This window comes from Neodiprion fabricii, chromosome 7 (assembly GCF_021155785.1).
Source record: "Neodiprion fabricii isolate iyNeoFabr1 chromosome 7, iyNeoFabr1.1, whole genome shotgun sequence".
Lineage (NCBI taxonomy): Eukaryota > Metazoa > Arthropoda > Insecta > Hymenoptera > Diprionidae > Neodiprion > Neodiprion fabricii.
In genome coordinates, this window is record NC_060245.1 from 93847 (window position 1) to 109823 (window position 15977).

General features: G+C 41.9%; 4 protein-coding genes across 10 annotated transcripts; 2 read left to right on the forward strand and 2 right to left on the reverse strand.

Annotated features, from left to right (window-relative positions):
• Positions 1-5: 5 nt before the first annotated feature.
• On the reverse strand, positions 6-6796 carry LOC124186358 (adipocyte plasma membrane-associated protein-like). 2 transcript variants are annotated; one of them, XM_046577990.1, is made up of 5 exons: positions 6534-6796; positions 5302-5420; positions 3975-4183; positions 3546-3831; positions 6-3369 (listed from the first exon to the last, which is right to left on the reverse strand). In XM_046577990.1, exons 2-5 carry the CDS (start codon positions 5409-5411, stop codon positions 2052-2054), a joined length of 1923 nt encoding a protein of 640 aa, XP_046433946.1. In that variant the 5' UTR covers positions 5412-5420; positions 6534-6796; the 3' UTR covers positions 6-2051. The 2 variants fall into 2 exon arrangements, with proteins under 2 accessions (XP_046433946.1, XP_046433947.1); XM_046577991.1 differs by lacking the exon at positions 6534-6796 and adding an exon at positions 6013-6310.
• Positions 6797-7389: 593 nt separating this feature from the next.
• Positions 7390-8770, forward strand: LOC124186364 (MAD2L1-binding protein-like). Its single transcript, XM_046578001.1, has 3 exons — positions 7390-7561; positions 7606-8089; positions 8163-8770. The coding sequence occupies exons 2-3, from the start codon at positions 7668-7670 to the stop codon at positions 8545-8547; spliced, it is 807 nt and encodes a 268-aa protein (XP_046433957.1). The 5' UTR covers positions 7390-7561; positions 7606-7667; the 3' UTR covers positions 8548-8770.
• A 981-nt stretch (positions 8771-9751) lies between these two features.
• Positions 9752-10944, forward strand: LOC124186363 (probable alpha-ketoglutarate-dependent hypophosphite dioxygenase). Its single transcript, XM_046578000.1, has 2 exons — positions 9752-10024; positions 10151-10944. Exons 1-2 carry the CDS (start codon positions 9806-9808, stop codon positions 10751-10753), a joined length of 822 nt encoding a protein of 273 aa, XP_046433956.1. The 5' UTR covers positions 9752-9805; the 3' UTR covers positions 10754-10944.
• Positions 10945-11491: 547 nt separating this feature from the next.
• Positions 11492-15876, reverse strand: LOC124186367. Of its 6 annotated transcripts, none has more exons than XR_006871646.1 (6): positions 15037-15876; positions 13029-13665; positions 12777-12938; positions 12352-12516; positions 12126-12269; positions 11492-12035 (listed from the first exon to the last, which is right to left on the reverse strand). XR_006871646.1 is itself a non-coding variant. In XM_046578005.1 (6 exons), exons 3-6 carry the CDS (start codon positions 12504-12506, stop codon positions 11585-11587), a joined length of 555 nt encoding a protein of 184 aa, XP_046433961.1. In that variant the 5' UTR covers positions 12507-12516; positions 12792-12938; positions 13029-14140; the 3' UTR covers positions 11492-11584. The 6 variants fall into 6 exon arrangements, 3 of the variants coding, with proteins under 3 accessions (XP_046433961.1, XP_046433960.1, XP_046433962.1); XR_006871647.1 differs by lacking the exon at positions 15037-15876 and having other exon boundaries at positions 13029-13296; positions 13371-14142; XR_006871645.1 differs by lacking the exon at positions 15037-15876 and adding an exon at positions 14030-14115.
• Positions 15877-15977: the final 101 nt, after the last annotated feature.

Consider the following 15977-nt stretch of genomic DNA (forward strand, 5'->3'; position numbering starts at 1 on the left):
TGATATATGAAAAATTTACCTCACTTTATTCCCATGTGTTCATTCACCTCAAACAATACAATTAGTAGTATTTCTACGGGTATGGTGTAGTAATATGTATCGTACCGACATGATAACCAACGTGACTGCAACGCGTGGCATATAATGGAAAATAGATACATACATTCATGTGTATGCTTGTGGAGACGGATGGATGAATAGATGTGCCAATGAATATAGAAAGAATAAAATAGCTAATGTTATCGATCACAACAGCTACCATATAGGCTTATCTTACGCAATGTTATGCACAACGTCCAACGCTGATCATTGGGAATATCCTAGGATACAATTGACAAATATCCACTGTCATGTTGCCGCTGTAGGTTTATTTTCCCCATACAAATGCACGATATGAAACGTAGGTGGTCAACTGGTAAGAATTATCTGATTTCGAGATACGATAAGTTGAAAATCAGATTGTGCGTGAGAGTTTCCGATACGTAAAGACCGCGTGACTTACATTGCGATAATCGTCATTTTGTTACGCCCATCACTACAGAATCCCTAAAAAAAACAGTAGTAGTAGTAGTAGTAGTAGTAGTAGTAGTAGTAGTAGTAGTAGTAGTAGTAACAATAATAATGATGACGATGACGATGATGATGATGATGATGACGATGACGATGACGATGACGATAATAGTAACAACACTAGCAATAACAACAGTAAAAATGACAACAGCTTGTAAATGAGAGATAATGACGGAATGTTCATAGTGTGCATCTAATATGTTATATTCGGTACGTTAAGTTTTAATTCTCCGAGTTGGCGCACCCGAGCGTCTGATGACGCATGAGTGATATTGCGCCACAAATACGACATTTCAAGTTTACTATTATCCTTACATGTTGGCAGCGGACAGTTGTGCCTTGCATGAGCTTTGAGCCATTGAGCATTTGAAATGTGGTTGGGAATGTAAGGTCCCAGTATAATTAATTCGTCGCGTATTTCGATGCACGAGAAAATCTTTCAGTTCATTGGTATGAGATAGCTTGAACTCATTCTGTACACGGGATATTCAAAGTTCAGTGAAAGCGTTATAGGAGCATATATAACGCCAAATTTTGTGATTACACCAGGAATTACGAGAATAGTCGTAGCGCACTGTTGGTAGTAACATTACTTTTTCATATACTAATTCTACTAATATTATGGTTACTAATTATTCACACCGCTGTTGCTGCTGCTGCTACTAATTCTGCCCCCATTAGAAAAAAAAAAAAATAAATAAAAAAACAAACGAAACCCATCTTTATTAGTGAAAAAGTATCATTCTAAAATTAAAAATGAAGACAGTGATTATTGTGGTGTAGCTAGATGTTATGAAATATTGATTGAATGTGGAAAACCACTAAGCCGGAACCAACGAACACGTACTCCCAGTCGTAGCGCGATCAGAAATTTGGTACCGCTCAGCATCATGTGTAGTATAACGTCAACCTCGTTTAACGTCTGATAACATGCATCCGCGCCGATCCTAGAATTTTGTCACAGTTCCCAGTTTCTTCAGATTATCACTGTTTCCATTGGTTGAACACTGTTAAATACCTACCCGTTCTACGACAGAGTTCTCGGATCGTACGCACAGGGATTGAGGGCGCGGAATCAGTGTATTAGCGAAGCTAGCGATACAATTCCGACAGTGAAGATGGAACAAGAGATACCAATCTTTTGGTATGCCGTTATTAGATCTATAAGAAAGCGATTTCTTATCGCCGTTGCCTGACGGCGACATTTTTTGGACGAATTGAATTCGGCGTTTCGGTACACCAGTTTGTAGTCGTTAGTATACTTTCACTGGTGTAGATCTGTATACAAACGTTGCCATTTAAACGATAATCACACAGCAAAATGTCGCTAGAAGACCCGGATATTGTTATTATTATCTCAAAGGGCTTGAAGAGTGACACAGACGGCCGTTTGTCACCCTGCGGTATCATTCGCTTCGTGATGACAGGGTAGGAGCAGTCGGTGGTTTGACCGTTTGTTCATAAGGTTTCGTATCGTTGCCTTAGTTGTTTCGACCGGTTACTGGCGCGGGCTGAGGTGACTGTTTTTGAGCGTTACTCGGATTTTCTGTTGCCCCTTGATGGGGATGCGTTGTTGATTGCTTCGTAAATGCCGGTTGCGGAGTCGGTCTCACTCTTGCCTGCTGACCTACGTTTGGATTTTGTCCGGTACCAGGTTTCACACGTTCCCTACTTTCACTCCCTCCTTCCACTGACACTTTGGACACATTGGGTGAGGATTGTGCAGGCTGAGGCGCAGGAACTACCTTCACTGATTCGGGCCTCATTTCCTTCCCTGCACTCGTTGGGTTCGATGTCGCTTTTTGTTGCTGCTGTTGTTCTTGCCGCTTCGTTGGAGTAACAGTGACAGGCTGCTGTTGCCGGGGTGGCGAAACTGTAGATATGGGCTGCTGTTGCCGAGTTGGCGTATCTGTAGTGACAGCCTGCTGTTGCTGATTTGTCGGAGAATCAGTCACAGGCTTCTGCTGCTGGGTTGGCGGGTCGACGTTAACCTGTTGTTGGGTAGGTACCTGCGTTGGTTTTCTTCTAGACGGTGCTGGTTTTGGCTTTGGTGTTCCACTCGCGACAGGCGCAGCAGCTGAACCGGTCAGCTTAGAATCTCCGATAGATTTTGGTGGAGATTTCGCGTCTTGCCGTTCGACTACGTTATCGGCAACATTGTTTAATTCAATTTTCATAGCTGGAAATGCCCGTTTCAATGGCACCCTGGCCAGATATTCGTTGTATGGTGAACCAAGGTATAAATAATCTTTTAATATGTATGCTGAACTTATTCCGCTGATTTTGCCATCGCTAGTGTATAAAACGTCTATGATCTTACCATCAAAGCCGATTCTGAGCACAGCAACGCTTTCATGCTGTAGAAATTTAACACTTTCAAAATGGCCGATCCAATGCACAGCTCTCTTAGTATAATAATTTGGATAAGCGTCCTCGACAAGCTTGAACGGGGCTTCTAGTAAGTAGAGGATCCTAGCTAGCATTTTTCTGATATACGGATGGGGTGCTAAGGATTGGACGAGGATGGGATGATCAGCATCAGCAGTAACTATCAGGCTGACCAAAAATCCATCCCCTCCGTCCGTATGGATGTTGTCTGGCAAACCAGGAAGGCCTTGTATAAAGATTTCCGCAGTGCCAGCCTTATCTCCTTTGAGATGAAATTTTGACAGGCGAGATGTCATTGTCTCAGCTACCACTACAAAGCTCTCATCCTTACTCAGCTTGACTCCATTAGCAAAGCCAAGGTTTGCGACCAGTACAGTATTCCGCTTGGTCGATGAATCATACTTGATTAACCTGAAAAATAAGAATATTCGCCAGCTGTTGGTATTCTACAAGCAGGGTAAACCAATGTTCAACATAACTGGGCATAATCGTAGTTGTTCTGTATTTAATTCTGCTTTAGTACAATCGACAAAGCTCGATAATTCGATTGACAACAAGATGAAACTTGTGTATATTAAAATTGTTACCTGCCAGATGGATTTGCCAGACATGTGTAAACACCGTCCTGAAGGATAAAATCTTGGGACGAGTCGGTCCAGTATATGTCTCCATTCGCGGCAATGTCCAAGCTATTGGCGAGGATGGGTAACTTACCCTCTATCGGCTTTGAAATATCAACGATCATATCATACTCTCCTGTCATGACATCTACCTTAAAGATACCGTTATAAGGATCGGCAACGTACAATATTCCGTTTTTGTCAAATTGTAAACCTAAGGGTCGACCACATTCTTTTTCCATCCAGACTCCATCTATCAGACAGAAAGGTACCAAATTTGATTCCAAGTTTCAAGTATTTTAAGATTGGAAAAATAATGCATAATATTAAGGTCAGGTTGGATCAATATTTCAAGTAATTGATTAAGGAACGGAAATTTTTCAGGGAGAGACTCACCGCACGGTCTACCAAACTTGGCGATAGGTACAATATGATGCCCTATAATCTTAACAATGTCGCCTCCATGCAAGGTGGTGAACAATTCCCCGTTACGTGAGGTAAAAGATTCAGGGCCCTTTAGTTTCCCTTCAAACAGAATTTCGGCATCATCCAGTCTGTTGTTCAATTTCAGAGCATCCGTTAGGAACTGCTGAGGTGGCGATATACTGCAAAGGGACGACAAGTTGTAACAGAGACCGAGTGGCATATTTCTCATAAACTTTAGTCTTACTTTTGATTCATTGGGGATGTATAATTTTTTGTAGTCAAGTAATGTTTCTCTTCACAACGCATTTCAAGTAGTCAACTCAGCACAGTCAATTAATACGAAAATTACATAAAGCACAAAAACTGTTCGTTTCAGAAATACTGCGAGTGAAAATCTCATGAAATTCTACCATGTGGCACATAGAATTCAAAGCTCTTATAAAGAATAAGCTCTGATACGTGGGCTCTCAACGCAAGCGGTATGAATAATTGCATTTGAAGTAATGAAATCAGTACTTGAACCCATGAAACTTTGAGAAACAACTGTCGAGTATGTAGACACAGGTTTAAAAGGATGTGTAATGTGACAAGATTTTCGGTATGTCCAAAAAGATTATTTCACGGCTTGAAGGACACGAATTGGAACTAGAAAACCTTTTGCTTCCTGGGCAACTGCTCTGACTACTGAGCTACTCGAGCTGCCGCTAAACACCGTTCCAAACTGCTACCCAAACAGCGAGACATGCCGCGTTACAACTCCCCCGCTCCTAGGGGCAATGTACCGATGAGAGAATACAAACTGCAAATCGCAAAATCTGCATCCCGCAGCCTCCACACTCTCCCGATGAGTTTGTTTTTGTTGAGAGCGAGAAATGCCACGTCACAGGGTAAATTGAAGAACAATTTTATGTTACGTTTTTTGCAAAGAGGATAAAAACATAAGTGATATGCAAGCTTGTCTATATTGCAGGGAATAACACGATTCACGGAACTCAAGCGTCTGAAAATAATATTTCTTACAATTAGTCTCCTTGCCCAGTATCAGAGTGAATTAAGTTAAAACAGCAGAAGCATCGTGAATCTTTGGCAAAGCTGACCCCAGACACAAATAGTAAGTACTAGCCCATAAGAGTTGGTGCAAAGAATCAATCACCTTCAGCAGCTTCAAGGGGTTCGCTTCACCAAACATTCACAATATTTAAGAAACAGTGGCAAATCTATAGAAAGGATGCCGGGTGGAATGTGGTTAGCAATCTGCAATATAATCATCTCATTCAATTTTCCATTGTGTACCTACTTGTATTCAGCAAACTGTGCATCTGGTGGTAGGCCAGGTAGAAAAGTGATGAGCGCCAGAAATAATCCAATATAGATGAATGTGGTTCCTATAGACTTTAGGTAACCCATTGTCGTAACCTGGGATAAAACAAAACGCATGTATGAAAAATGTTATGCTGCTAATGTAACATAGTGCAATACATTCAAGAAATAGTACAGATCTGAAATAACTCGGCGGATGCTTCAATAATAAGATGTATCCCGTGTATATCCCTTGTAACAGATCCTTATATGGCATGCTGTCAATGCATGCATCAACACACGCACAACTCTGACCACTGAACATTTGCCCACAATCGTACAGGTGTTGGCACCAGACGGTGGCCATAGGGCTTGGAAGGGTCTCTTACTAGACATTCACCATATAAAGCAAGCTAAAGTCACTGAAATTGTGTCTACTATAACCTGGCATACAAAAACATGATATTTCCACTGTAGCGAATGAGAATTACTGATAGCGCTTTCCACAAATATTGAGGAGTAACTGATTTTCTTTTATCTATCGCACTTCTTGCGAATAGTCTACACTTTCAGTTGGAGTAAGTGAAAGCTGCTGGGAGCTACTTGAAGGATCATAATTGATCGTAGATAAAGTATGCAATACAACAGCAATAAGACGTGTTTAAAAAATGCGTATCACGCGATAATGAATTTGGATTGAAATACTCACCTTAGATATGCCTAGAAAAAAGACGATTAACTATATCGCACAACGATTATAACATAATCAATGCTTTCAGGTAATCAAAGGAATTATGTATACTTCTTGTCGAATTCCATTAGAGCGGGTTGAAGAAATTCTCTGGGTACTGTTGTTTTTATAATGATGTATAAAATAACTTGTAAAACAAATTATCAAAATGAGCGCGAAATAACAGAACACCCGACAGGGGTAATAAGTTTGTTCGTATGAAATGTGAATATTTAGCTGACCCAAGCAGGTATACCTAAGATATCGCCGAATACTTCCAACTTGCCGCGTCACGCACGGCAACATAACGGTCACAGGTAAAAAAAAAAAAAAAAAAAAAAAAACAATCAAGCATAAGTTGCTACGCGTACAGCGACAATTTTTATATAGTTTAAATTAAGTTGGGACCTAAATGCGATTTTGGAGCAAGATATTTCTAAGAAAACGGCATTATCGTGGATTCGGTAGAAACACCAAGGGTCAAGTATGAAAATTATTACCAGTCTCAGAACGGTGCTAAGGATGTACGATGAGTGATTTTTCACGTTCACAGTTGATCACGAATGACGGTTAACGACTGTTGAATTTTTGGGTTCGTTGACTTGGCCAATCCTATCCTCTTTGGATTTCGCTGGACTTTGCCCACACATCACCACAGGTCGACAACACCGCAGGTATGGAAGATATAACTTCAATGGAATACATCCTAGGTAGACGTACCGTAAACCTCAAGAGCATTGGTTGGAAACTGTATTTCAGTCGTTGAAAACCGGTGTCAAAATGAACGAAGCCACCTGACTGGCCATCTGACTGAAGAGAATGAGGGAAGGAGAGAGAGAGAGAGAGAGAGAGAGAGAGAGAGAGAGAGAGAGAGAGAGAGAGAGAGGAGAAAACGAGAATGAGGAAGCAAGAGAGCTGGATACAACTGGCGAGAAAGGGAGATCACTAGAGTCTTTCTGGTAGTATCTGGCAAGCGCGACTTCATGATGCGGCAAAGTAGCGCGCATTTTGAAAATATACTGCGCGTAAGCGCAGGAATTCACCATTGGTTAGTTTACCAACTCTCGAAAGTTTGTAGTAAAAACGGGTTAAACGATTCCGAAACTCCATAGAAACTCCACGTATTATTCGGATTATTTCGAGTTAGTGCGAACGGTGCACTTAGCCAATTCTCGATGGGTGGACAACTGTGATGGGGACGCTTCTGTTGCAGGAAGAGAGAGCACATTGTCTAACTACGTTCCTCTCCCTCGCCCTCATTGGGGGACATTATCGGGCGTTACGGCACTCTTTCAGCGCCGATGCATTCTCCATGTGCATACATATTATTATTTCATTCCTCGACGTATTCAATAACATGGGTATAGTGGCTATGTTTGACAGTTTCGAATATGTATTATCATAGCGAATATAAGTTGTATCAGTATAAGACATCTATTCGAATGTGTGCGTTGTGTGATGAACACTGATTTGTTACGTACTGGCATCATATTGGACCGACGACTGATTTCGGACTGATTTACGATTTCCTGCACGCCGGCATAATATTTTCTATCGTCTGCGGGCACAAAAACTAAGCCGTAGATAACCCATACACGACCTAGGTACACGACTGGTCGAAGTAATTGACGAAAATGCTGGGGCGAAAAAAAATCGAGGAGTTAGAAGTGTGTGTGAAATTGGACGAACCTTTAACTAGTGACTCGTGTTGCAAATTAATTTTGGAGCTGGTCAAATATCTGTTGTATCAAAAGCAACAGATTCCGGTGAGCTACGAGTATTTACTGCGACTGGGAGCTTCGTCGGTAGGAGTCAACGACAGGAGTTTGGCAACGGCGAGAGCAACATTGAGTTGCCTGGAGAATATTTCGGAACATTTAAATACCGAATTATGTTGCGAGAGTTCAGCGGTAAAGGAAATCTTTATATCAATGGGCGCGACAATACTTGCTCCAAAATTCTGCCTTCGAGTGAGCCTTCCCCCAGAAATACTCAGTGGACAGTGCCATTTCAAACAGCAGCATTCCCCTCGTAAGCCGCTATTGAACCTCATGAGGTACGACACTGCGATCCCCCTTGTTATCTATCACCTGCTTATGGTCTATCTTTCATGTTATTATTTTTCCCAGATCCATAACGGAGAGCGTAGATTTTCAAGAGGCTATGGCGTTGCCTTTGATGCCCACGAATACGTTTTTCCTCTTGCAAAAGAGAGATTGCAACAAGGTGTCGGAATTCTTTCTGCCTAAACCACGTTACGCGATAACTAATGCGACGGCAGGAAGTCGTTTACACCTAAAGCTGTCCCATAAAAGTCAAGAAATGCGGAATTGCAATTGCAAGAATACAGTAAGCGTATATCGAGATCGAGATGCTTCGTATTCGGAATTGGCACCTAGTCAGAACACAGACGGACACCACAGTACTGAAAAAATATTTGAAGGGGGCCAAGACAGTATTTACCAATGGTATCAGTCCAGAGACATTATCAAAGGCTTCAAGTTTTCTCGGTGATGCAATCATTGTTTTTTGTTCACCCTTCTGGCAAAACTTTATTGTTTATTATATCATCCAGGCTGATAAATGATTAGCCGATTATTTAGTTCGTATAATTGATGAAATGGTTATAACCTTGAGCATCAGATGTCGATTTTTATGGACAATCGCTGAGCACTTTCTCAGTTGTGTAATGTTTTATATCTATTAAGCCGTAATATGTAAATACGCAATTGAATATATCCAGTCTTGCTGCAAATGAATTTAAAAAGCCAATCGAAAACACGAAATTCAACAGCCATGTTTGCGGCCTGACCCCAGGTATAACAGTAAACACTCACTGGGCAAAATGGAATAACCATTCAGTTCTGTGAATCGATCAAGCTTTTACTTTGTATAGATTGAACAATTATTAACTTCGTTCGGAAGATTGCTTGAAATTGAAAGATTTTCGTTGTCACGAGGCAAGATGCTACGTTACGTAAGACGTTGTGTCGAAATTTTCCATTACATGCATTCAACGTCAGTAAATTATAATTTACGATCTTGACGTCCGCAGCATCTATCAGAGATGTGCCGTTCAATACCATCTACCAAAATGTATTTGGTCTCGAAGGGGTCAAGGGCCGTACCACTGATAGGCTCGTTTCGCTTGATAACCCTCTTAACTCGGCGCTACGGTGTTCAGGTCACTAACTATTGGATCATCTCGGTTATTGCATCAGCCGTTTGGCAAGTGACATCTACTTGAATTGAACAAGCTTTGCGCGTGGCCCGCTCGCTTACAACCTATTACAAATTACACATACCGACAGGTTTACGGTTTTGCTTCCTGTGTATTCGCGAAACGACGTTTATAAGAAATGATAATTTTTTTCATCAAAGCTAGTACGTAACTAGGGAAAAGAACCAACGAAATCATAACGATGAGACGCAACAAGGCCTATCTCTCCCGTCCGGTCAAATGTCTGCTTGTCAAACCGGCTGTTTACGTAAGCAGCACAGCTGAATTGAGAGATAACAATATTGCACAACCGTGCGAAAAATGTTTCTTGCGTTATATAAAAAATTGATATGTAAGCTTGACTATCACTGGGCATTGGCACATGCGGTTTCAAAAACAAGTAAGAAAAAACGAGGAATTGAATATAGAGAGAGGGACTGACAATGGTAGAAGCAGTGGGGTGATATGCGTTAAAGTAACGGCCCAGCTAGTAGAAGTCCTCAGTTCGAATCGTGTTGCTGCAAACTGTGCTGGTCGTCAGTTCGTTACGCAATGGGTGTTTTAAAATATCTGAAGCCCGAGGACAAGGAGTTTTATGAGAAAAATGGATTCATCAAGCTGAGTGGAATATTCAGCGAGGCCGAGATGGAAGAGATTTCTCAAGAATACAACGAGCTTTTCGAGCGCAAGACCAGAGAGAATCTGGAGGGACTGGAATCCGCATGGAGCGGGGATAGGGTGAAGCAAGAGGCTGGGTTTATTGATTATACGGTTTGTACATCATAACGTTTTTGCTTAGCCTTAATTTTCCGAGCACTTGTATTTTCTACGTGTATCTCTCCGGTGCTCCACTTTTAACGATCGAGTAATTCTATGTTTCCACGGGCTTGCTAACAGGTGAAGGCGATCCACAACTTACAAATGCACAGTTCCGTTTTCACCAGAGTGATAATGAATTCAAAGTTGCTAGATGCCATGGAAGATGTGCTGGGTACTCCAGATGTCTTGTTGCATCACACCAAGGCGCACATAAAGCCCCCTGAGAATGGAGCACCTTATCTGATGCATCAAGACTATCCCTACTTTCCCTTCAAAAATCACACCATGGTAGCTGTATTTTTACACCTGGATGATACTACTCCGGAGAATGGAGGCTTAGCAGTTTATCCAGGAAGTCATAAACTTGGACCTCTGGCTGACAAAGGTATAACGGATGAGCAGGGTGAACAATATCACTGGGTAGATCAAAACAAATGGCCATTGAAGGGTGCGACCCCTATCTCGGCGAAGAAGGGTGAAGTAATCGTTTTCTCTTACCTCCTCCTTCACGGATCATATTTGAATCTCTCCGACCGTGCTCGAAGGATGTTCCTTTTACAACTCAGAGCCGCAGATGATGAACCTACGAGAGCATGTCATCAATCACCGGCACAAAATCTTGTCCTGCGTGGTAGGAATGTACATCGTAGCGCAAACATGGCCACGCGATTCGCTGACTAATTCACGAACTTCTATATTTATTCGCTTTTCTGTACCGCCAATATCTTGCTCATTTGTTGCCTGTCTATGTGATTGGTATAACTGGATTGTTTTTCGCAACAGTTGTATGTAATCTATGTAACATGTGTACGCCATGTGCGTGTAGTGTTGATAATTTTAAATAAAATACCCGAGGCCTTGGCAGCAAGAAACATCAAACGTCTCCATGCCAGTCCCAGTGTTCTCAATCTGTCATTGCTTGTACGCTCGACTGATAATAGCAGTTTTATATGCACACAATTGTACGCATCATATGTTAAAGTGAGTAATCGTGCAAGAATATCTGCTTGAGAAAGCACAACAAACTCTGCCAGAGTTTTACTATATACCAGCGCCAACCACTCCCGCATGATTATTACAACTAATTAGTATGGCTGAATATAGGTCATACAACTCTTATCCTTTCACGTTATCATTGGCAATTTCACCTTTTCCATTATACTTTCCCAATTACTCTTTGGTCTGTTATGTATGAAATATTCTCAGATTTTTTGAGGTATTGTGAAATCTCGAAAAATTTTTGCTGATCGAGGCAGGTGTTGAAAAAATTTACGAAATCTCGGGAGGTCCTGAACGATATTGTGGGGCGATGTTGCAAGGAAATATTGAAAGATTTTTTTGAAAAAATGCTACGGCGTAGACTGCGTTACCATTGATGTATCGTTTGATGTAGGTATTGATGTAAACAATTTCACCTCGTATGCAAAGAATAGGATTTATTCATTGTAAGAATGGATCAAACCGAGGAGCGCTAGAAACACCGGTTAAAATTTTAACGCGCACTACCAAAGTTCATGATTCTTCGAATCTGTAGCGAAGAGATCCATCTCGATGTTCTTCGTCTTCTGTTTCGAGGGCATATACAGAGGTTTTCATCAACCTGAAGTCGGTGACATTTACAACTCGTAGTAACAGAAGTGTAAGTCCCATGACCCAGGCAGCAACTTCCACCCAAGATGAGATCTTTTGTATTGCGGTGAGACGAAGCGCAAGTTTCAATATTTTAAATGAGTAATCTCGCAAAATTCGTAATCGAGAATCATACTCAAGGATGGCCGATATTACCCATAAATTTTGTTTAAATAAATTCTTTGAATAAAATCGGCGTCACGTAAGGATGTCAATTTGGAGTGTGATAGAATTGTCATCGTGCCATACCTTTGTGATTCCATAATATTTCCACACAAGTCTGTTGTAGGTGTTTTTTTTGCCTGTCGGCAGGTATTCCGTGATGGGTTCATTCCTTTGAGAGAAAAGACGCGTATGTTATACAGATGTTAGCGCCGGTAACATTGGCAAATAAGTATGTGGGAAAAAATCGACAAAAGAATACCCAGATTGATTTAGCATCCCATTGAGACGGTATTGAAAATGATGGAATCCCTCTTGGAAATTGCAGGCCGACCGCCAAGTTAGCAACGTCAGACATAAGTTGAAAAGTATAGCCGGTCCAACCAGTCTCCAGGGACTGTAGTATCTGGATGCAAAGATATATTGTTTAATCAATAATCGTTGCATTGTCTCTTGTATGCGCACCTAACTCATTGTTGACAACTTACATTCCAACTTGGTAACCTCCGCGCCCACATATGGAAAAGAAAGAAAACCCAACAATACCACAGATGCACGAAAGAATCGATATTATCTGTATCGTAGAGCAATGATGTTGAGTGTTGTAACTGACTGTCAGCCTGTCTTGCCAAGGTTGTCCCATTGACGAGATCCTGTAATTAACGATACCTGCCACTGACACTTTACGATCTGGTTCCAACCCTGGCGTCGCCCACAATATGCAACGACGGTCAAATAAATCCTATTTCAATCAGACGGTTGGTTGTACTAAATGTTAGGAATCCTGGCCGCTCGCTGCTATCAGCGCAACATGGTAGTTATAGGCGAGATAATTCCAACAAATATTTGTTTATTTACCTCAAATAAAAATCACAAATGAAATTACAACTCGAGATTTATGCCTTGAACTTACAGAGCTGAATTATACCTGAAACATAAAAAATGCGTGTGCGGTGACGTAGCCGGCTATTGCGCTAACACAGTAGAACAACATTTGTAGTAATTTCCATAGTATTGAAATGTCGTTGGCATCGCGTTCAATTAGCTCCTTGTGCTTCGTTAGGATCCGCATGTCCTAAGAATAATTTTCAATTTAATTTTTGCACGTCAATCATGTTGCCAATAGTCATAAGTCGTGCCTGGGATCATAGGCATCGATTCCTACCCCGAAGATTCAGCACGCCGGTTAGATCGTAAGCCGATGTCGAATTTCGAAATACTCCAGAGTATGAGACGCCGCGGAGGCTTGTTAATACCAATATCTATCATGTGACGTTTATAAGGTAAAACTCCTCCGTTTCAATAACGATTACCGGGAATTTTTCTGGAATCTATCACGTGATCACGACATTCGATTGTCAATCTACGCAGGGTAGAGAGATGTTGATCGTTTCAGGTTTCAGGTGATAGCCGTGATAGGCGTGGACGATGAGCTGAACCCATAAAAACACAGTGATAAACGTACGGTGAACATTATACGTGCACATCTGCCTATGTACGTACGTACGTAGGCATGCGGGGGTGCATCGGTCAATCAAGCGGTGGTTGATCGTTTGACCGTTGTTCGGCGATTGGCGAGGCTGCAAAGGCGGCTGATTTTGTCCTTTGCTATCACGGACGACGAGCGCGCTGAAACTTAGAGGTCTTCTTTTGACAACAAAGTTCCGTAACCCAATCTTCCCGTATCCATGTCATATCCATATCCGTCGACCGTGTCGTGAGTGCAGTGTCAACGCGTAGCCCTGTTTCGATTAATATGAAACGAAAGTGTCGACAGCTTGCATTCGTCGGAAACTGTAGGACTGCAACCGTAAAAGTAATCGCAAGTTCACACAGTGTTCAAGATTCGTGAACGTGCCGAGAATAATTGGTATACAACGCTAACAGTGCGGTCAGCCAAGATTCCGAGCGTGTTGTGTAATTGCATGCACAGCTAAGAGAGAACGACTTTTTTCGAAATTATACACTTCAACGAGGAACGCATAATCAGAAAACGACACTTTTCAGGTGAGCTTGCTCAATTCCAATTTTTCACCGGCATCGAAATGCGAAAATACATCAATATAGCACTCATGGCCTTCTTTAATGACCTTCTATAATTAGCGCACCGCGCGACGATTTAATTACCAAAAAAGAAAGGTATATTACGCGTTGACGAATTCTAACCTCTTTTGGCGAATGTCTTTGAGCAGAAATGAGTAGCCAATAACGAGACCACTAACAACTATAATCTCTCGCAGTTAGCTGCGTCCACTGAAATCACCCGCTGCCGTAACGCTATGCAATTGAGCGATCTTACCGGCATTATACGAATCACGGTCACGACGGCGGTCGTACGGTAAAGAGCATGCAAGAAATTACCATATTCGCAATTAATCGTTTCCGGGGACGAGCGAAGGATCAATTGGCGCTGTAAAACGTATATGCAATATGCACCAGTGATCACACGCATCGACCCACGCCGTATCGTACGGGCTGGAAGCAGAGCTGTTTAACTCAAATATCGGAATATCCCGGTACACCGTTAATTGTAGTATACCACATACTAACCATGCGTAAACTCAAAGTATGTACTCCGTGTTAACACTCGCAATGTAATTGATGCAGTTCGAGAGATCGGTACGAGGCTGATTTACTGCGTTTCTTGCGGCAACGAAACTTCAACAACCGAATTTGGATTCCCCATTCGGATGTCCCAATTAACTGAACTCGAGTCGACCTATGCATACCTATATACCTATGTATGTATGTACATGCATACATGCATGCGTACGTACATAATCTCAATGCAATCCTGAAAAAGCCGTGGAAAGAAAGCCGAGCGCTAAATTAGCTACAAGCTATAATTATACTTACAGTTGATGATATATAAATATGAATTACGATTGATAAATAATTAACAGTAACGTTTTATTCCTTTCGAAACTTGTCACGCTTCAAGTATCTTGTAGTGTTGGAAAAAAAAAAACCTGCCAAATGGCAATATAATTGAAATTGAGATAACGAGTAGCTAACTAATCGGGACGATACATGGATCTATTTTGTTGAGAATTTTGTAGGGACTTAATGCACGTTGCATTGTATGCGTATTCGCACTTAAGTCATTACAGAAAAATCTTGAAAAAAAGCAGCGTATATTCTGAAATATCCGGATTTTCTCCGCTCAAAATTACCCGTGGTGACTTGGAATTCTCAAATTTCGGGTGATTAGCTCCGTATTTGTAATTAAGGCATTTACATCTACGCTTGTATCACCACTTCGGAGGGAAGACGTGGACCGTGGTAGGGCGACGCTGCGAACCGCACACGATTCGCTTTATAGGCTGCTATTCTCGGATAACACACCATTTTTACCGTCCGCCGAGTTTCGTGCGTTGGGCCGAAATAATTGTCGTTACTTACGCTATTCGACAAAACGCGTACGGCTAAAAGTTGAATATCAGGTAACAGAAATAATTGAGGGACAACCGCTTATGCGTTTACGTGCATCGAGATGCGTGCTGTGAGCTACTAATTTTCGCAACTTGCACCACTATACCGAAACGTCGAACGGGTCGATCTATAGACACGAGGTCCACCGTGTCACGTATTATGAGATGTGGTGATCGGTAATGCTCGATCACGTATGTGAACGGTGATGGATTTGACTTAACGGCAGCCAAGAATCAAGTAACACGTAAACTCCTATCCGGCCGTCCACGCGTCCGATTGTCGCTGGGCTTTTATCTCAGATCTAGCAATTCAATTGTTGTAGCTAAAATATTTCTGTTACCCGACACTCAATTTTTACCCGCATACGTTTTGTGAAATAGCGCAAGTAATGGCAGCGAGTAGCAGCCGGCTCGATCATCGCACGCAACTCGGTACACACGAATATACGTGTAACCCGTTTGCGTTTCATCAAGAGTAACTTGTAACACGTAACTCGATGCGCGTAAACGCCTGCGACTGTGAATAAATGGCATTAAATAATTGTGCACGAAAACACAACGATGGTAGGCCAGCGTTCTGCGAACTCACCGACGCGACCGAATGAATGTACGTTCTTACGCGCGCGTATTCGTCTGTACGTAAATACGTGCTTGCATGCGACGAACACGGCTGCGCGCGTTGC